Source organism: Echinops telfairi, unplaced genomic scaffold (assembly GCF_000313985.2).
Source record: "Echinops telfairi isolate 266 unplaced genomic scaffold, ASM31398v2 ScPeMD7_7467;HRSCAF=8505_1, whole genome shotgun sequence".
NCBI classification, from domain to species: Eukaryota; Metazoa; Chordata; class Mammalia; order Afrosoricida; family Tenrecidae; genus Echinops; species Echinops telfairi.
In genome coordinates, this window is record NW_022111368.1 from 6,100,834 (window position 1) to 6,123,444 (window position 22,611).

General features: G+C 42.4%; 1 protein-coding gene across 1 annotated transcript in view; it reads left to right on the forward strand.

Moving 5' to 3' along the window:
* The window catches only part of MYO16 (myosin XVI), a 580,058-nt gene extending 572,693 nt beyond the window's left edge, over positions 1-7,365 (forward strand). Inside the window, exon 34 of the mRNA XM_004704405.2 lies at positions 5,961-7,365. Coding sequence (XP_004704462.1) covers positions 5,961-6,188 — 228 coding nt within the window. The 3' untranslated portion in view covers positions 6,189-7,365. The remainder of the gene's footprint in view (positions 1-5,960) is intronic.
* The last annotated feature ends 15,246 nt before the right edge of the window (positions 7,366-22,611 follow it).

The following is a 22,611-nucleotide window of genomic DNA, read 5'->3' on the forward strand; positions in this document are numbered from 1 at the left end:
CCGCCTCTCCCTCTCCCATGTCCCCCTGGAACCATCGGTCCCATTTTTTTCTCCTCCAGACTGTTCATCCAGCCTATCTGCTGGATAATAATATGCAGAGATAATAATATGCACTCAAAAGACAAGGCATAGCAAGACAAAGCGATCTTCTAGTCTGTTAAACATTTCATTGTAGTTATTGCAAAATTGTTATCTGTTAACTCTAATATCTGGATCATCTGTGACTTTGTTACCTTCTTGATTATTGGTAATATGTTCTTATCTCTTCACAGGTAGAGTATAGTAATTTCTGACTGAGTTCTAAACATTATGTAGAAACTATTGGCCTATAAAGTAGATGAATTTTCACCTGCAAAGGTTCTTCTACTACCCACTAGAAAGCTAGGGAAAGAGCTCATCATGCAATCCAATCCAGAATTAAGATGGCTTGGAACTGGGTTGAATTATAGTAGGTCTCACCAGGCCTCTACCCACATGCACACACATCCTAATGCTGAAAAAATATAAGCTTTGCAAATCATGCATCATATCTAGTTTTCACAATGGGTTCAGTCACTACCTTGACTTTACACTTCCTAGCCAGAAATAGACTTTCTTTGTTTTATTTTCTAAATATGTAAACACAAAGCTGCATTACAGAAGAAAGGGCATCTCAAGGAAGTTGTAGGAAAAATAGCTGATATGATGGAGACATAATCATATCAATGAGATGTTCTCTCATCAGATTAAATATAATTATAGTCATTTTCACAGATAGCAACTAGGTTTTGACTTTATACCAAGCATCCCCTCTACAAATGTTCTTCATCTATAGACTTAAGCTAAATGCAATATCCACCAACATGCAATAGGACATATGAATGGAGGGAAAATGTAGCAACCACTGACGTCCATTTAGACAAAGAAGAGCAGGAATCTGAGATATGGGATCCTGACCTTTTCTGTGCTCACCTATTGGACCCTATCAGGCTACCATTGTGAGATAAACGATAAGCGATGTACGGGAGCAGTAAGGAGCACAGACTCTGTGGAGTCAGAATGTCTCCACTAAAATCCCACCTTTGCCGTTTTGCATGTGACTCTGGGCCAGTGAGTCAGAATCGACCTGATGGCAGAGGGTTGTTTTGGTTTTTTCTGTGCCTCGATGTCTTTATCTGTAAAATGCAGTGCCTGCTCCATAAGTTCTTCACATACGTCCACGACTGAATGTGAACACTGCTTAGAAAATACTTAGACGCATGTTTAGCATGCACATTCCCCATTCCACTTTGATGGCTCGCTGCCCAGCTTCCCTGACAGTGGGGACAAGCTAACTCCTATCTGAAGAATTTATTTCCAGTATCATTCACACGTTATCTTAGAAATTAGACACAAACAAACAGAACCTGTTGATGAGGTCATACTGTTTCAGCTTTGACACACAGCTCTTTATTGTCATTTGGCCATTGATATAGGAGCGATCACAATTCAACTTTCCAGACTTAGTATATTTCTGTTTAAATTTTTTTTAAATCTGATCATGTAAAAAGTTAATTTGGGGCATTCCTTATACCAATACCAACTCTCGAGATCTAGTTATGCACCCTGGATAAAGGTTCCTTAGGGGGCACCAAAGCTTAAGGCAAGTTTGGTGGCCTGCACCTACCCAGAGGCACTTCAGGAACCCTGGTTGTGAAGTGGTTGCGATCAGCAAGGCAAACTGTTCAAAACCACCAGTCACTCTCTGCAGGAGAAAGATGAGACTTTCTACTCCCATAACGTGTTCCAATCTCAGAAACCCACAGAGGCCATTCTACCCTATCCTATAGGATCGTTATGAGTTGGCATCAATGGCAGGGAGTTCGGTTTTGAGAGGCTCTTCGGAAGAAAGTCTTGGTGATCCGGTTCAGAGAATCATAGCCAAGGGAAACACTGTGGAGCACAGTTCTACTCTAGCCCACATGAGGTTGTGATGGGTAGGCATCAATTTGACAATAGTGAGTGAAAATTATCTTTGAATATGGGCTTGAGCAGCATGGCTCTGCCATTTAACACCATAACTATATGTCTGCTTGTGGCTTTATTCTATGCTATAGTCTGTTTTTGTTCTGCCCACCTCCCCTGCCCCAACCTAGAACACTAACTAAACTTGCTGTGAGTGGTCTCAATACAAGGGCTAAAACCATTTTCAACCTACTTTGTTTAACTGTCCCTCGCTTTCAATGAAAGTACTACGATACAGGCGGGAGTGGCACTGGAGAAAAGAGTAGAGGGTTTGAGATGGGAGTAACCATCACATCCCCTCTGAATTCTCCCAGTAATTTCCACAATTCACCTTCTAAATTTGAGTCATACTTCCTTTCTCACCAAATGACTTTTGGATTGATAGGAAAAATAAAACTTGAGTCCTGCAGAGTTCAGTTGTCACAGATTACTAGCTACTGCTGGAAAGGGGTGCATAGAACATCCCTTGTCCTGTCATGCTGTTAATTTCTAGCTGCTTTTGGCTGGATAGAACAGACCTAAACGTAGTCGACAAAAGCAAGAAGAAGGAGCCAGTTGCATATTCTGATGCTCTACTGCCCAAACCTGTATATCCCCCGTGTTTGGCAGCTCAAGGTCTAAGAGAGATCACAAAGGGGAATGGTTCCATCACTGTTAGCTTTACTACTGTTACAATCAAATCTGTCTTGGAAGAAGTACAGCCAAAATGCTCCTCAGAGGCAAGAATGGTAAGAGTTCATCTTCCTTACTGTGGACATATTGTCAGGAGAAACCAGTCCCTGGAGAAGGACATCATGCTTGGTAACATAGCAGGGCAGCGAAACAGAGGCAGACCTTTTCCAAGATGGATTGACAAAGTGCCTGCATCCACGGGCTCACACGGAAGAACATGATACAGATGGCCCAGGACCCAGCAGGATTTGTTCTGTTGCCCATGGGATCGCTGTGAAGCGGAATCAGTACTGTTTCTGAGAGGAGGCTCAAGGTCTCAGGCCTCTCCTCTTGACTCTTGTCCCACCCACAAGAAAGCACTTTAGATGAGGGCCAGCCTTCAGAACAGAGTGACAGGAAATGTTTGAGTGGAATCAGTTTATTTATGAAGGAGGGACTTCAGTGTGAAACAGAAAACAAATGCTGGAGAGGATGCAGAGAGATTAGAACTCTCATACACTGCTAGTGGGTTTGTAAACAGGCGTAATCACTGTGGAAAGGGATATGGCACTACCTAAAACAACGGGAAGTAATCATCTGGGGGCGTTGTGGGATGGTTATGTTTTTAAATCAGCAAATGGTCAACCTTCCACGACTGGCTGGCATTGAAGCAGTTCCCCTCTCGTTGGCTGCTTTTCCACAGCATCCCTTCCCTTTCCAGGTCCATGCACTGCAGAGTTCATGTGGGGTTCTTGCCAGGCTCAAAACCAAGGGTCCATTCAACTAGTGTGGGAGTAGTGTGAACATTCTGTATTTCTCTGCCCATAGCCTTTCACTATTTCTGTCTCTTCCATTGACTGACAAATGTGTGGTATCTGCCCTTCACCTTCCTTTGTGCTGAGAGGCTATGGGGAAAGGTGCCCCTGCCTCTGTTTTATGCTAGACTTTCCTTCCATTGCCAATCACTTTTCTCTTGCCCCAGCTCTGTCTAGCTAACACTATCATAAAATAAAGCTTGAGACAAGATACCATCAACTAGGTTGGAGGTAATGTCAACCAGTTAGCCTACCTTAACTGAGCTAGTGGTTTTGATGTTGTTTTGTTTTCTATTTGTTTGTTTGGTGCCTGCCATTTGCAGCAGCTAACTCTTGGAAGCAGTTTCTGCTTTGGTATGGTACTCTATTGCAATTCTCTGCATAGACTTTCTTGGGGAAGGTGTCCAAACCTGGGGTTAATGTACTGGGTCTAGGAGTAGAGTCATGTTGCCTCAAATGAGGTTTGATTAGTAACTATGTGCTTGGATGGAAGAGCACTTCCTAGAATATAGTGAAGCTTAAGACATTGAAATAAATCTATATATCTGTTACAAGCAGAATCAAACTTGTGATAAATGCAAAAAACAGGAAATGGTGAGAATGTATACATATCAAGAAGGCAAGAGAGAAACAGACATTTGATTGTATAATCTCATAGTGCATCACACGTCTGGGTGGTATAAACAATTCCCACTCAACTATTATCCAAAAGAGCAGCTCAAAACCACCCAATGGTGCCTTGGAAGAAATGTCTGGTGATCTAATTGCAAAAATATCAGCCTTGATCGATGGAGGCAAATGTTGTTCTAGACACAATCCTGCAATCATGGTGGTCTTTAAGTAGATGCTTACAAGGTTGTGCAGGTGAGACAAGTGTGGGATTGATGAATATATACAGATATGACAGAGAATCTTTGTATATGTGTATTTGCCTTTGCCGCAAATATGCCCAGGAATGTGGTAGAACCTATAAAGGGCCAAGTAATAAAAACATCTCAGACATAAACAAACACCTTAATGGAATGAGTCACTGCACCTGGGAGATCCGAACCCTAGCTTAACAGAAGAGCAAGTTCAATGGACCTAACAGAGTTACAGAGTAAATGTTTAAAATCCTATGTTGGTGAATAACGACGGGCTCCTAGAAGCACCTGAACAGACATTCCATGTGCAACTGTTGGTCTCTCCAACCCAGAAGAAAGAAGAGGGATGCAAATCTACAGACTCATGGAAATCATTCATCCAATGGACTAATGAACCAAGCCAACAACCTGAGACCAATAGAACTGGATGGTGTCCGGCTACCACGACCAATTATTCTGAAAAACACCTCATTAGGAGGACTGTGGGAGGAAATGGGAAATGTCACTCCAAATCAGGAAAGAAACTCAGCTTACTGGTCAAACAGACTGGTAGGACCCTCAAGACTATATGGCCCTTAATTACTCTTCAGTTTGGGAATTTAATTCACCCCGGTGTTAATCAATCATTTAAATTGCAAAGGGAAACTTTGCCCCCAGGACAAAATTGCTCAGGTGAGGAAAGTGACAAGGAATGGATCAGGAAGCACAGGGGGGATGTAGGATAGAGGTAGATGAATGGGATTACACTCCATTGAAATAAAGCCTATCTGAATGGAAAGTAGGTGATCTCATCTATAAACCTTCACTTTATTCACAATAAAAAGAAAGTCTTTAAAAGGAAGCTTGAAAGCTTAGGTGCATGGGGCTGCCATGGGGAGGATCCTCAGATTAACTCATGTTCACCAGTGTACCCGAGGTAGTTAGTTTATTGTGCCAACCTGGCCGATAAACACATGTGGGGTTAGTTGAAGGGCGGAGGGATACATTGCCCTGTGAGTTTCGCCTTTTGAGTTCTCAGGTCTTTTGCTTTCTGATGGTCGGACCAGGGTGCAGTTGCCTTGGCCAATAATTCCCTGCTTCAGCTGGCAGGGCTTACTTCTTGCAAGACATCCCCAAGGAGAAGCCGCATGGACCTACCCCGATGCAGCTCTGGGTGCTGGAGCACCCGGGTGGAGACCCCTGGCCAGAGCTGAGATGCTTACACATTCACTGATTCAGCTTTCCTCCAGTAGTCGGCATCCTAGTGTGTTTTGTGAGATGGAGGAGGACTTTGTGGATTGGTGTTGGACATATGGGTTAATGTTGGACTTGTGGGCTTGGCCAGCACTGGGTTGGGATGTTTTCTTGATGCACACTTAACCTTTATTTAAAACTCTCTCTTATACATGAGTTTCTGAGGATTTGTTTCTCTAAAGTACCCAGACTAACACAACCCCCTTCCTAAGTATTTTGTCGCAGTAATTTTAATTTGGCAATTAACAGCCAAACTAGCTTTACGTAATTTTCACAGACAGGAATACCAGAAGACTTTATAGTAAAAACCACAGCCCAGCCCCCTTTCCATCCAAGTATTGCTACCACATATCAAGTTCATTCACAATATTCGATGTCACTCTTCCCCACCCCCCCTTTCTCTCTCCTGCACCAGGTAATCCATCAGCTGAGGCTTTCCGAGAATGAAAGTGTGGCCCTGCAGGAACTCCTGGACTGGAGGCGAAAGCTGTGTGAGGAAAGAGAAGACTGGCAGCACATCCTGCACCACACTGAGCCCAGGGCCCCTCCCCCGCCTCCTTGCAAAAAGCCCACTCTTCTGAAGAAGCCCGAAGGGGCCTCCTGCAGCAGGCTGCCTTCCGAGCTCTGGGACACCACCATTTGATGTGGCCTGAATTGCAGACTCAGAAAACAAAAACAAAACTGCCTAGTAATCCCAGGCTGCACCAACAGCAGACTGCCGTGGGATACGTGCTGGATTCTCCCTCCATGCATTGACACACAAAAAGCACATGACACTGAAGTTAAATGTTCACGGTTCCCTGTGTGTGTAAGCGTGTGTGTGTTCTTCCTTAACCATTTTGTGATGATATACTCTGCTTTCCAGGCTTGGTGTCTATAGGACTGGGCTACCCAGAGGTAGTCAGAGAAAAGGCCTCTCAGCGTGCATGAGACCAGAGAGGTCAATGGAACGTGAGGGGAAAGAGCGATTTGTGTGCACCTTAGACAGCTGTTTTTATAGAACTCTGCAATCTCTTTAGTGTACTTCCAATGGTTTTATTACATGATGCAGTACATATATTTTGTTTCTTGGTAGGTGTTGGTGTTATATTGGAATTCCAAATCTGATATTATTTACATGTTGATGACTGTATTTTATAACTTTATGCATTCGGTGGTGCTCTCTTCAAAATACAGGTTTTAAAAAAGAGAATCACTTCTAGATTTTTTTCTCCACATCCTTTTTCTCCCTTTCTTCCTTTCCTTTTTCTTTTTCTCCCTTACCGAAGGTACCTAACAATCTCCAAGCTGCGTTGTTGCTTTAGCTTTGTCAGTGTCCGCCCTCGCAACAGTGTGGCTCGTGTCCAGTGCTTTAAATCCCCTCCGCGGACGTAGTGGAGACACTTCTTCCTATGCTCTGTGTTCTGGATATGTGGATTGTGAACTCCGTAATTAGCTTTCGTTTCTGGACTTCAGCATAGGTTCCAGGACTGTGTGAGGCGCTCAGGTTAGATGTGTATGGATTCAAATTCATAGCTGACTGTGTAAAAGGATCATGTTCATTCAAAGCTATAAACAATACAAATAAGTAAGCTGAGATTTACTGGTTTGAGCAATAACGGTTGCATCACCAGGCGATTGTCCTCCTGGAATCGCACTGCATGATTCCCCCGCTGTATACCCTCAACCCTCCTGCAATGAGATGGCCTGTCTATTGATGTGCAACTCCAGAGGGCTGCCAGGCATTCCTGGTCTCCAGAGCATTGTGTCTTGCTACTCGGAACTTTTTCTTCATACCAGCCTTTAAGTTAATTTGCCAATAAAAGGGTACAACAATTTTCCTCTATTGTATTGTTTCATTTGTTGTTGTTGTTGTTGTTCTTGTTGTTGTATGTAATGTCTACCTGTGATCACTCTTGCTTTCTAATCAGGTAAATAGGGGCAATGCATTGACCTCACCAAGACACCCTTCATAGTTAGCGCCTTCTTCACAGCATTGAGAGAGCTTCACACTCTAGTGGTAAATTGACAACTGCTCTACGTATCATCTAAAATCACAACACAATCTTTTCTGCCCTCCCTCTAGCTTGACAAGAGCGAAGTCTCACTCTCTCACTCTCCTGTCTTCTTTGCTGCCGTTTCCATGGGGTGCTCAGCTGTAATATCAAAAGTGGGCAGTTTGGAGACTACCTAGACACACCTTGGAAGATGGGCTTGGCTCTCTATTTTTTAAAAACCAGCCATCGAAAGTCTTATGGTTCACAGTTCTGTTTTGACACACATGAAGTCCCTGTGAGTCAGAACTGAGGCTCGAGGGCAACTGTGTTGGGTTTGTTTTGATTTTATCGCCAGTCAAGAGGAGACAGAAGAAAACTTTCCATTGACCCATGGCTCCCTTGGCCATGTCCTTACATATTGTAGCCACTGGACGAGAATTTTGAACTTCCTTTCCCTCCCACAATATATTCATTTATACCAAAGTAAAAAGGGAACTGTTAATGCTTTGTACCTTGTGAAAATGTGTTTCCAATACTCAGAGGCACTAATTCGGAAAGTTTTGTAGTGAATACCCTCTTGTCGTCCCCAGTCCAGCCGCACTGCCTCCAGATGTTGTTGTCGCATTGCGTGCTCCTTCACACTGTTGGTTGTGACCCCTTGTAACTTGCTGTGTGTGGGCGTCAGCTGTCCTACCTTCTTTTCACATATTGGTCCTAAAATGTGCTTCCTCCTAAAACTTGTCACCCTCAACCTCATTTTACTGATATGAAATTGGAAGCTCAGATTCTTAATTAAATTCACATATTTATGATCACCCAGCCCATGCTACTTTAACTTTGATAATAGGACATTCTACTTTATTATACCAAAATAAATCATTAAAAACAGCAAGTTTCCTTTTGGGGGGACCCATGTGTATGAAATTTTCATGAAATACTCTGAAAGGAAATACTTGCAGACGGTATAGGCCTTCACACCACATAACAGTCCCAACTATACCACTATCTGTTATATAAACCCAGGCTTACTTTTCAAGGTTTGAAAGTCGTGATGGCATAGTGGCTACACAATGAGCTACAATCTTCAAGGCTCACAGATCCAAACCACCAGCCACTCTCCACTCCTGTAAAGAGTACTGGTCTCAGAATCTCCCATGAGCACTTCTATCCTGTCCTGTAGGGTCACTATGAGTCAGCATTGAATTTGAGTTTTGAGGGGTTTTTTTTGTTTTTTGGGTTTGTTTTATTTTAATGAATAGTTGTCAGTTGGATAGAACAGTTTGAGCAAGAGAGGTGTCCTGAGCAACCAACTCTCACAGCCATCGAGCCAAAGCCAACTCATAGAGATCCTATAGGACAAATCCAAACTGCCCCTTTGGATTTGTGAGGAAGTAACTTTTTACGGCAATAGAATACTTCATCTTTTTCCTGAAGAGTGGCTGGTGATTTCCAACTGCTGACCTGGTGATTAGAAGCCCAATTTATAATCCAATACACCTCCCCCCACCACCACCCCTCCCCCCTCTAGTAATCACCACTTCATGGAACCTTCATTGACCTCTAGGAGCTAGGAGCCCATCCTTGTAAAAATTTTAAAACAATCTCCTGGTTACTTAATGCTTTGTGTCTAAGAGACTCTGGGTGGTAAACCAAGAAACCTCCAAATTCACAACTGATGAATGGATGCCGGCACCGAGGTGTAACTGAAAGGTTAGAACTTAAGTTCACCCTGAGGTACCTCGGTAGAAAGGACTAGCGATCTATGTTTTAAAAAAAGGGAGACAAAAGCAAAACCAAACCATGGTCATTGAAAATTGTCTATCAGTTCTGCTGTAGCACATGTGGAGTAGTCATGAGACCAAATCATTTAGATATTAACCGGTGAACTATTCTTTTCTATTTAATAGTTTGTTGATGCCATTGTGGTGAGATGTTTCAAACAGGTCTTCTTCACCACATAAGGACTCTTAGTCTCCCTGTTCGACCTTCATGGTAAGAAAATCAGCAGACACTTAGAAGTCTTCGTTTCTATGGCAGCTGTATTCGCCGGGATAACCCCAAGGATACAAGCTAGAACCCCAGCTGCCTGGGTGAGAAAGGTCCTCCAAGCTGCTCTCTAATATTTCTGCCGCCAAGAAAACAAACAGTACCCAGCACAATGAAGTACTGGAATGCTAGTTCACTAAAGATTTCAACAACCCCGTACGCATGCAAAACATTTAGTAATCCCATTTTAATCACCATTAGAACATAAGGTATGAATTAGAAACCATCGGGCCTCCATCCTTATGTTTTGCAATATAATTAGTATGAATTGTTACCCTATGCTCAAATATGGTCCGATTCTAAGACATTAATTTTTTTTTTTTTTAGGAAGGATCACTGTAAACTACTATCAACGTATTTATAGTGGCTTAAAATGATTTAAAATGTATTTTCTGGGGTGGAGAGATGTGGAATTACCATTCAACAGGAACAGTATCTAATTTAGCAGAACCTTGCTCACATAAATCGACACAATAAACACAGCAGCCAATTAAAATCTTGGATATGTTAATGGACCCCACAAGCGAACAGGGCACAACTGCAACAGAAAAATATACAAAGAAGCGTCAAAAAGGTGCTGAAATAAGTGATATTGAAAGATAATGAAATTTTTCCATGACCTTTTGGGACACCCCCCTTATTCTCAGTTCCAAAGTCCAAAGGAACGAATAAGCTTCTGTCAAAGTTCTATTACTGTCAGATTCAAGCCAAACGCCAAACTCAACTCATACCATAAAGGACACGAGGCTTGCAAATAATCACACTTCTATAATGAGGGACAGTTCACCCACTGGTTTAATACTCTGTCCTCCCATATACTTTTCAAATCTTGAAATGCTTACTTTGGGTTAAGAAATGAACGGAACTAAGTCTTATTTTAGTTCTTATTGGCAAAATCTTGCAATGTAAAATATTTTCAAGATAGCTAAGTCAGAAAAGCAAACTATATTCTAAGTGAAAGTTTAGTATCCAGTAATTCATTTATCACATTATTTTTAGCTACACATAAAAATCCACATTCTGAAGATAAATTATATAGAGATTCATTATGGAAATTTAATTTCACTATTGTGCTCATATGTTTCTCCAAAAGGTAGCATTACTTTAAAATTTTATATATAGACATATATATATTCTACTCAATTCTACTTTCTTTACATCTCATTCAGAATAAGTGACTTTAAAAAGCAAATTCTATTACAAAAAAAATTGTTCAAGCCTACAAAGTGCTCATGTGTGTAACAATGATTCCCATTAGACAGCTAAGGTATATGACATGCTGAGTTATAGCTGAGAAAGAATTACCTTTGTAGTTTTTTCACTTTACCTAAGCAGTGCAGCCCCCTGGAATGTTCCATTATTGTGGTTTCAGTAAGTTCCTATAAAACCCAGGCTGCTTTGTAGAACTTTAAAGGTAATTTTTTTTTCTCCCCAAAGAGTCGGTCTTATTAGCTGCCTGTCTCACCTGTTCTAAGTTCTCAGATTTTCAAAAATGTGCATTTATACTTTAAATATCATATTCTTATGTTTTGACATCAGAGGAGTACAATTCGAATTTTATGTAGTTTACCACCTCTTTACAATGGCAAATGGAATTTTTGATGTGTTCTCATATACTAGAAATATCAAAGGTGAATAAGTCTATGCATTCATTTCAAATATCGTTTAACAATAGCAATGTATCAACTGTGTCTTTCCTTTTCTTTGAATTAGTCATTGACAGACACCCTGCTATACCCGCTAGCTTGCCTTTCCCTAGAGCCCCAGCGAGCATGTGCCACCTCAAAGGAAGGCCAGCAAGCTTGCTCAGATCACATTTTCCTCATGTCACCACTAGCTTCTAAATTCTAAAGAAAATAGAAAAGAATGAAACTATTGATAGTCTCCAAAAGAGGATTAAAGCTGTAAAGAAACATGGAGTGAAACCAAATTCAAATTGAGGTTTGAATGTTTTAAGATTTCAATAAACAAAAGGCTTGAAGGTCCATGATCTAAAACAATTAAAAAGTATCTAACTTCAGTTGCATCGTGAAGGAAGTTTCTCTGGTGAACTGGGGGATCTATTAATTCCAACAAATTGGCTTTCTGTGTATCCTGAAGAACATTTCCACTCAACTGGGCCTTTATTGTTATTGTTAATCAATATCATTAACAATACATTATATCGCAGTATAGTATATTATAATGCATTCACAATACAAACAAAACATTGTTGAACTAAACAATATTTAAAATAATATGTCATTATTTAATCATTTTTTAATATTATAAGGCAAAAGCTCACTTCCCATCAGTCCATTCCCATTCATAGTGACAGTATAAATTATAAAGATATGTGTATTTGGGGGAGGAATAGTTCTTTAAAAAATTTTCGCTGCATATTGCAGCTAGAGAATTATTAAACATTTCTGTCATTGACTTGGGTTTAGAAATTTTTATAAAAGGATGACATTTTATGTTTTAGAAATCAAGAAATGCTCCTTAGCAAGAAAAAAATAGGCCACAGGAAATCCACATTGCAAGGCTCTCGCATCTTAAAGAGTGCCAAAGACAGAAATTAGAGGTGGCACGTCTCATTATCAATATGTGTCTACTTTACCACTAGGTACACTTACAGTCTCAGAGGAAAGATAAACCCTACAAAGCTGGCAAAGTTGGTGTCTGGAATATTTAAAAGCCAAATGTTTGCCTGTAGTGACAGGGGAGTGCAGGGGAGAAGCTCATTAAGGTTACAATTGGTTGTGTCTTCAAATTTTATTCCTGACATCTACCACTGGGTAACAGGGAACAGGTCTCTTATTGTCTTGAGTCTCCAGCTCTATACCTCTGTTTATGACACATTTTCCTCATGTCACAACTAGCTTCTAAAATCTAAAGAAAATCCTAAGCAACAACAAGCTTAGGAATCTAGTGGCTCAACACAATACACATGTATTTATATTTTACTTCTCTCACTTAAATCACAGTCCTATGCATATTCACTGTAAACTATTATCCAGAGACCTTGGAAGAAACTTCCAGTTTGTGATTCTAGATATTTGGAATACCACTTATTTAGCCAGGTGTCTTAAGATTGGGTTCTCCAGAGAAGCAAAACCAGTGAGAGAGAGAGAGAGAGAGAGAGAGAGAGAATTATATCAAGAAAATGACATAAAATTGGAGAAACAGGCAAGCCTAAGCCCAGGAAAGTTCCAAGTCTGCGGGTCAGATATTAGATCACAGGGCTTCTGACTTGATTTGCTAAGGGGCTGATGAACTCAATAAAGGCAGAAAGATGACAAACTTATGGCTACAAAAATGAAATAAACAAGGTTGGTAGGTCAGATGTCAGGCTGCTAATAATTCCCAGAATTGGCAGGCAATATGGCAGGCCATTGGCTAAAAGTCAAAGAATAAAAGGGCATTGAACCACACGGAGGATCCAGATCCAGCAATAAATAAGCAAGCTTTTCCACAGTGTCTACTTATATTGGAAGCAGAACATATCACCAAGGAAACTTCCATTGGATTGATTGAATCAGGACTGTGATCTGAGTAAAGGTATTACATTTTCCCCTCCTCCTAATATTCTTAAAGCAATTGAGTGTTTATAGCAGATCCCATAATGGAAGTGATTACACTGTGTCTGACCATATCATAGGGAATTATAGGTCTTAACTGCCAGACCACTGAGAATTCTAGCCCAGTCATGTTGGCATAACACCGCTATCTCAACAGCAGATAAGAAAGTTGGCAACAGCATGTGAAAGGAATGCATAGGGTGTCTTGGAATTCACTTCTGTCCACATCCCATTGGACAGAATTTGACCACGTGATTGAACCAAAGAAGAAAGGAAGTTAACCACTACGCTCCCATTCTATGGCTGAAAGGACATACTTGGTGAGATATAAGCCAATGTCTACCATACTATATGTTAGGAAATTCTTAGATATAAATACCAAAGTCATTTTCTTTTTCTTCCTGGGCTCAGATAGTGCTCCAGATTAAAGACCTTCTATCAACTACGAGATGCAACAGCCACAAGCCCATCTCTTTCTCAACATCCCATGATATATACAAGCTGTTAAAGTAAGGGTGAAGAGGAGGAGAGATAAGGGGTAAGAGAGCGCTTTCTTTTCTGGGTGACTTCCCTCTACTTCAGATTAACACATGGTACAAGCAGCGGTCTCTTGGTGGGCTTGGCAGCTGAAGAAAATTCTTTTACTTAGAAAGAGGTTTAATGCGCTCTTTGGACGCTCCCTGCTTATACCACAACCCTGAGCTGATAGGTACATTCGTAGTCACACTACTGCTTGTGACTCTTTCCTGTGTCATGGACAGAAGAAAGAATATCCCCATCCACTGGTTCCCTTGTGTCCCCTAAGTTGGGAAACTCCATGGGACTCTTGGTTCAAGTTCGAGCAGCAATGTCACCAACCATTTAGAAAGACAGACTCTCGGTCTCCTCACCAGCCTCCCCAGATCTACTGAACCCAAACCTGAATTTCAATAGTACAGATAAGTGGTTGGTGTGCACATTAGAGTTTCTGAAATCCTGCTCTGGGTGTTCCCACACTGACTCTCTCATGTGAGCTACACCAGTGTCCTGGATGACATCACTTGCCCCAGCAGAGCAGGCTGGTCCTAGTGTGGTCAGTGGCCATGGAGTTGATTGTAATTCATGGCAGCTCATGCATGTCATAGTAAAGTTGTGCTCCATGGGGTTTTTAGCAACTGATTAATTGGAGGTAGGTTTTCAGACCTTTCTTCCAAACATCTCTAGGTATAAACTCAAACCTCTGTCCGTTCACTACCCATGAGCATTAGCCATTTATACCACCTAGAGATCCTCCTTCTGGTGCTAGAAGACTCTCATGATCTCACCTCACTTCAGTTGCCAATAGCCCACAAGCTTTCTGTGGAGGAATCCCACTGGATGTCCCACTAATGTCCCATTAGCTTCCTTATGCATGGGTCAGGCACTGGTTCTCTGTGACCTCTCCCATTACTTCCCCCGTGAAATAAACACCATTTTATGACACTCTCTGGATTCCCAGTGACGGATAATATATGCCAAACTCCCCTAGAAAAAGAGAGCAGGGACTCCCAGAGTGGCAGAAATTCTCTCAAAATGTTTTTTCCATGACCTTTCCCCATCCTCTCTCAGAGCACTCATTGTATCTTTAATCTAGTTGAGCTACCTGTGGGAGTTACATTATCTGTTGTCAATTTGAGACTTAAGAGTGAAGTGGTGGAGTTTAGCCTGTCAATGGGTCACAGCTTGATGACCTCATTTGGAAGTGCTAAGGAGATAAATAACTCGCTGGAGGTGGGACATATGCTCTCTCCCTGCAAGACATTACTGGTGACAAGCTTGATGGAGCTACTCTGATGCAGAGCCCAGGAGGTAGAAGAGCCCTGTGGATACTCACGCCCGCATTGAGATGCTTCTACCACCACTGGATACACAAGACTTTCAACCCACTGGCCTGGGATCATCCTGCATTTGGCATCATTGCATGTACTTGGTGGGTCTGAAGAGGAATCTATAGGTTGGTAAGAGACATATGGGTTAATATTAGATTTATGGACTTGATCTGGATTGGGCTGGGCTGTTTTCTCAATATTCAATTGCTCTTGTATATAAAGCTCTTTCTTATACACATATTAGTGTATTTGTTTCTCTAGTCTACCAGGACAAAAACACTACCCAAGATGCTTGACAGAGCCTTCCCTACCCAGCCCTTGGGAAGCCTGAGTGTGGTTTAGAGAAGGTCACCTGTCAAGACACACCTGTCATTTCAGTAGATACTGACCAATCCTAATCAAACATCTCGTTGCAGATATAACCTTAACGGAATAGAGAACATGAACTTCCCTTAAACACTTCATACGTTTTCTACTTACTCAGAACCGGCTAGCTGACAACTAAATGGTTTTTAAAAACCACACTGCTAATGGCAGTTTTGTAAGTCTCCAAAATAGGAGTTTGGGTGGTGCAATGGGTAAGGGTTCAGCCGTTGACCAAATGGATGGAAGCAGGAACCCACCAACAATCGTGTGAGAGGAAGGCCCAGTGAGCGACTCTTATGAGATTCCAAACCAGACTCACCGCCATCAGGGCCATGATGACTCCTCGTGACCCAAGAGGAAAAGGGGGAACTGTCTCCTGGGAGCTTCTGAGACTGTAACTCTAGACTAGAGTAGGAAACCTCATCTTTCTCCCTCAAACTTGATGGCAGTGAGTGAATTCTATACTTCCTTGGCAGATTGATGTTAGCACAATGACAGTGTAGGGAACTTCTCTGTCGGTGTTCCCTTCTCACGGGAAACCCACCACAAGGACCACAATGTCGGTGACATTTGGTGCCCCAAAGAAAACCTTCCCAAAGAAAAGATTAGGAATTAGGAATTGACTGTGGTGCCCTCAGAAGAAAGGAGCACATTGGATGTATCAGTTCTATCACCATACTGATGAGAGAGAACGGCACACAGGCATGTGGCCTCCGGAAAGACAGCTCTCATATCCAGTGCCATGCCCCTGAAATGTGTGATTGAGGAGTACAGGGTGAGTAATCATGAGACGTGGGCTTCAGTTCAAGCACTGGCACCATTGAGCCATAGCTTATGGGTTAACCTCTCTCAAGCTGCATCCCTTGGGAATGACAGACAGCAATGTTACCTCTGTTGCCAACCTCAGTGAGTGCTTCAAAATCCTACAGTCCATTGCTGCCAGGCTAGCTCCTCCTCCTCATGACACAATGTGCAATGTCCAAGGTTAACTCTTTATGGGAGCAGATAAACTCAACTTTTATCCTGAGGGGTTTGCACCACCGACAGTGCAGTGCGCAGTCCAATGGCTAGGAATATCAAAATGGAATTAAGCTTGGGAAAACTCTTGGCAATCTATGTAAGGCTAAACACAGTAAGGTGTTGGCACTCTCACTAGGGAGGAAGGCAGGGATAATGATGATGAAAAAGATAATTGACACATAAGATAGCTGCCACCAATCTGCCTGCCAGGTTGCCTTATATCCATACCTGTATGATGCTGAATGCTGTACTACTAGTATTTCACAAAACACTCTTTTCACCCAGGTTTCATTATTGCTTTCAGACTAAGACAAGTTAGGAAGAAAAGCCTGGTGATCTACTTCCAAAATTTAACCCACAAAATCTTTTGGATCACTGCAGATTATTATTTGATATCCTACTGGAGGAGGAACCCACTAGGTTTGAAGGCACTCGAGATTCACATGGGCTGCCACAATGAACTCGTACATACTGAAGTTTGTGTAGATGGCACCGGACCAGGCATTTGGTTCAGTTGCCAATGGATCCCTACAAGTCAGACCTGATAAGGTGGTCACTAAAAGCACCACCACAGAAGTCAAGGGATGATAGGAGTCTTCCATTGAGACCAATCCCCACAAGACAGCACCAGGTAGTACCACAGTACTGCTCACTGTGGTAGATTGGACCTAGAGAATCCTGAAGCTTTGTTTCCTTCCACACTAATGATTGAGACATCAGATTGCCAGCTCACTGCCTTCAGCATCACTCCATGGCAGCAGGTTTGTTTTGCTTTGCATCTGCCTGCCTTTCCTCTAGGACGTGTGCGAGCCCAGAGCATCACAGCAGCCTGTCCCTCCCTGTGCTTCAGGCCTTCAGCATGTGCCTTCCCCACAAACACCATTAAAATGACATGTGTTTCATCTTCAATATATGTATTCTATTTAATGAATTGTCCTTTAAAAAAAAGACAACTCGAAAAAAAGTGTTTAATTCAATTCCTAGGGAAAAATCACAAATCACTATCTGAGTCAAGTTCTTACTGTGCGTAGTAGGTCCGAAGGTATTGTAAGATTATTTGCAGCGGAGAAACACTACTTCCCTGAATATGGAACTTCTATAAAGTCAAGGTGTTGCTTCTCTAAGCAGATGAAATCATAAAAGCTTATGTCATCCCCTATCTCAGTATGCAGAGTTCGGAAAGGCCAGGCAAAGCCAGTGGCATTGTCTCAAAGACAAAAACACTTTCCCAACGACAATATGCCTCCTACACAACTGATACCGCTGCTGCTCATGATGACGATGATGATGATGCTACTGATGAAAAGGAAGCACCACTGCCTACAGTCAATCCCGACTCATGGCGACCCGAAGGGCCGAGCAGCACCTGCCTCTCTCGACCCCACTGCTCTCGTTCTGCAGAGAAGCCATCTGTTTCTCCTTTCTCCCACAAGCTGGTAGGTTAAAAACTCGAGCCCTTTGGCTAACAGCCAAGGACTTTCACCACAGCACCACCAGGGCTTGGTTTTAATGAAAACACTAGCTACAATTGGCTCAGTGTTTACAGTATGTCAAGAATTTTGTTAGAAGCTTCACATACAAAGGGGCTTCAAAAAGTTCGTGGGGGGCGAAAAACAGAATGAAAAGATAATGGGGCTTTTCTATGAAACTTTTATTTCACATATTTACATGGTTGGAGTGTAATTCACATAATCTAAAAGCCAATGTATGAGACAGGTATTATTACTCCTTTAGGTGTTATTTTAAATACATAGAAGCTGAGGAATACACTTCACATCACTGAATTGTTCACAAACGAAGTGGTTAAAACTGCAGACACACAGAAAGTGATATATATTGCCCTGAGAAAATATAAAAATAAGTACATATCTGCACCTTCTTGAACATAGTTCCTATGAAAAGATACAATAAAATTCTCCTCATCTTGAATATAGCGCTGCCTGAGTGACTTGCTTCTAATCGACTTGCTTCTAATCCCTAACTCTTGAGTCTGAAGCATAAGAGGTGACACAGCCTCCACAGGTCCCCCTTTTGGGTTGTTAATCTTCGGCTCTCAGGTGCCATGGAGTGAGGACCCCTGACTGATGCTGCATCAAGATGCTTTTGCCAACAGCCCTGCTGACGTCCCAGTCCACAGCCAGGCAGGTAGATGAGGAGGCTCTGAGACCATACCAAAGGTGGCTGCCACAAATCAAACTCACTTCATTGGTGATTGCATCTGCTTAGAGGAGCATTGTAGGAGTCCTGGTGGTTTAGTGGTTACGAGTTCGGCTTCCATCTTCATGGTCCAGAGTTTGAAACCACCAGTAGCTCTGTGGGGGAAAGACGGAACTTTCTACTCCTGTAAAGAGTTATAGTCTCTGAAACCCACAGGAGGTCGCCATAAACCAGGAACGACTGGCTGGCAGTGAGCTTGTTTTTTTATGTGAAAGGAGCGAAACATTCCATGTATAGGTTTGCAATATTCAGGAAAGTATTGTTTCTCTTTGATAGGGCCTTCCCTTCTGGGTTTCTGAGATTGCAACTCTCTACAGGAGTAGAGAATCTCCTTTCTCTTCCTTTGAAGAGCTGATAATTTCAAAGTGCTGAACTTGGGGCTGGTAGACCAACAAGTAGCCCACTGTACTCCCAGAGACCCTAAACTCAGGCACTAGCTGACTGCTCTTATACAAGGAATCACAGCAGGAAAGAAAAAAACTTAGTGGATGCCAATCAACTACCAAGATTGAGAGTGATAAATGATGATTGTTTTAACACCGCTCAGGTGAGACTGTTTTGCAGCGACGATAAGTGGAATAGCAAGATGTTGTTACAGGAACTGTTGCAGCTGCTGTCGAGTTAAGATGAATGAAACGCACTTTGAAGGGAAGTGACACAGATCTGTAACAATCCGCACAAGCTGAGCCATGGCCAGGGTTCCCGTGGACCTCTGAACATTAGTAAGGAGTCCTGGGGTCAAGGACCTAGAAAATCTAAATACCTACAGTATTTCCGCAAAAGAGGCACCTGACCTGTCATTCAGGAGATGCCACTTCCTGGGCCAGGTCCTCGTGCTTGGTGAAGTAGAGGATCAATGTAAAAGAGGAAGAGCCTCACTGAGACGGACTGACCGGTGGTTCTAGTAAGGGGCTCAACCCTAATGAAGGTTGTGAAGGTGGCAAAGGACCCCGCAGGGGTCTGATCTGCTGGGTCACATCCGGCTCAACAGCTCCTCACAAGCACCCACAGCAAATCACTTGTGCTCCTCACTAAAGGGGTTCTGGTGACTCATAGATACCGAATTGCCTGCAAGTCCATTTAGGAACCGCTTTCATAACGTTCCAGTCTACCAAAATCGAGCAAACAAGAAGTCATTTAAAATACTGTTTTCTAATCACCGTGTTAGAAAAGGTGATGTCACAGCAAGGCCCACCGCGAGAAGGACTCGCAGAGATGCCCTTGTAATTGAACTGGGAGGAAGCGTTTGCTTTGTTTCACTCTGCTGAGAGAGCAGGTTTTTACCGGAAAAAAAAATACAGAACTCCTTAGTTCTCAAAGGCTTCTGTAACAAACTATCTCAACCTGGGTGAATTAGAATAGTAGAAAAATATTTTTTTTCACAGTTCTGGAGGCATTCAAAATCAGGCTGTCGTCAGGGGCATGCTCTCTCTGGCGTCCATGGAGGGGCCTTTCTTGTCTCTCCTTGTGGCCTTTCTTATGCAGGGAGCGGAATTGTTGCTTGGAGTTGCTTCATATTAAAGTGCATTTTCTCCATCAGGGTCTCCCCCGGCATGACTGTCTCTGTCTGTTCTGCTCTTGTAAAGACACCATTCAGAAGGGATTTAAACACACCGTGTTCTGGGATCACCTCATTAGCTTTACTGACGGAATCTTCAGAAGAGGATTCCTGGTGCAATCAAGGTCACATTCACAGGGACTAGGGTAAGAACGTTAGCATATCTTTCTTAGGAACACAATTCAATGCAAAATAGGCACCAACATGACAATCCATAAATAGTCTATTTATATGCCTAAGACAAACAAGAATGCCAAAACATTAACGTCCTGTATCAAACACAAATGTCAGGATGCTGGATTCCAAATGTATCCCTGTCCCCAGTATATGTTTTGCCACTGCTGTTACTGTTAGTGGGTGCCATTGAGTTCCTGGTGAGCTCAGACTGGTTGAGTTGACAGTGCAACTGCCCCATCAGGTTTGCTTGGCTGCAATCTTCACAGAGTCACTGTGCGATTCAAACCACCAACTTTTCACTTAGCAGCCTATGTTAGTCCGGGTTGACTGGTCTGAAGTTCATGACCTAGCCCACGGGGGTGGGGGTTGTTGAGAATTTGTGAAGGGGCCCATGGTGTAAAGACAAGCTTGTCAGTGGACACCCTGCTGAGGCTAAGTGAGGCAGCCCACATTGAGTTAACCAGAACCCGACCAGAGGAAGAGATGATTTTTGAGCCTATGAACTGGTGCATACTGCTGCTGACTTTATGGATGGTCTGTCCTGGCTTGTCTTTGCTTATGGAGGCGGACATCACAAGGTTCCAACTGGAATGAAGATTCCTCACGTCAAAGAATATGATTGTCTCCTCAGAGCACTGGGTTGATATAAGTGGGCTGTATAGAAATTGGATACCCAAAATAGGGGGATAAAGGCATGAAGTGGTTGGCTTACAAACTTGCATAGGTGGGGGAATATATTCCTAGGAATATAGGATTAAGGTGTAGGTGTTACTTAATTGCAATTGTTAGGCATAGAATATCATTGTGGTGTTCACTTATAGAATATTACGTTTAAATGCAGCTTTAGCACATATTGAATTGTATACATTCTAGTTTCCTACTGTTAGGTACAAATAAGAATTTATTATTGCTTTGCTTAAAAAATATATCTGGCTAAAGAGTTGTGTGAAAGTGTCAAGTTGACAACTTTTTTGGGGGGTGTTATGGTTTTCTTTTGTTGTTTTGCTCTGCCTTGTTTTTGTGCTTATTATTGTTTCGGAATGTCTATCTAGATCAGATATGCAGGATAAACAATCCAGAGGAGAAAACAACAGGACCTACGGACGGTTCCAGGGGGAGATAATAGAGGGTAGGCAGGGAAAGGAAGTGGTTGTTAACAAACCCAGGGACAAGGGAACAACAAATGATCCAAAACCGATGGCAAGGAGGGTGTAGTAGGCCTGGAAGGGCTTGACCAAGGCCATTGTAACCGAGAGGAATCACTGAAACCCAAATGAAGGCTGAATATGATAGTGGGGCAAGAGGAAAGTAAAAGGAAATAGAGGAAAGAACTAGGAAGCAAAGGGCATTTATAGAGGTCTAAAGACAGGCATGTATATATGTAAATATATTTATAATATAATGATAGGGAAATAGATCTACATACATATATTTATAGGTTAAGTATCAAAGTAGCAGGCAGACATTGGGCTTCTACTCAAGTACTCCCTCAATGCAAGAACACTTTGTTCCAATAGCCTGGCATTCCATGATGCTCACCTTCCCCACATAATCACTGAAGACAAAATGGGTGCATAAGCAAATGTGGTGAAGAAAGCTGATGGTGCCTGGCTATCAAAAGATATTGTGTCTGGGGTCTTAAGGCCTGAAGACAAACAAGCGGCCATCTAGTTGAAAAGCAACAAAGTCTACCTGGAAGAAGCACACCAGCCTGTGTGAGGTCATGAGGTGTTGATGGGATCAGGTGTCAGGCATCAAAGACTCAGAACAATAAACCTTATCAGTGTGAATGAGGGGGAGTGCAGTGTGGAGACCTGAGACCCATCTGTAGACAATTGGACATCCCCTTACAGAAGAGTCTCAAGGAAGAGACGAGCCAGTCAGGGTGCAGTATAGCACCAATGAAACATACAACTTTCCTCTAATTCTTTAATGCTTCCTCTACCCCATTATGATGATCCCAATTCCAACTTACAAATCCTACTAGACCAGAGCATGTACCCTGGTACAGATAAGAGCTGTAAACTCATGGAAACCAGGACAAATAAACCCCTCCGGACCAATAATGTGAGTAGTGATACCAGGAGGGGAAGGGGAAGGTAGGGGGAGAAAGGGGGGAACCAAACACTATGATCTACATATAACCCCCTCCCTGGAAGATTGAAACAGAAAAGTAGGTGAAGGGAGACATTTTTCAGTGTAAGACATGAAAAAAAATTTGTAAATTATCAAGGGTTTATGATGGAGGGAGGGTGGGGGGTGGGGTGGGAAATAAGCAGCTTATACCAAGAGCTCCAGT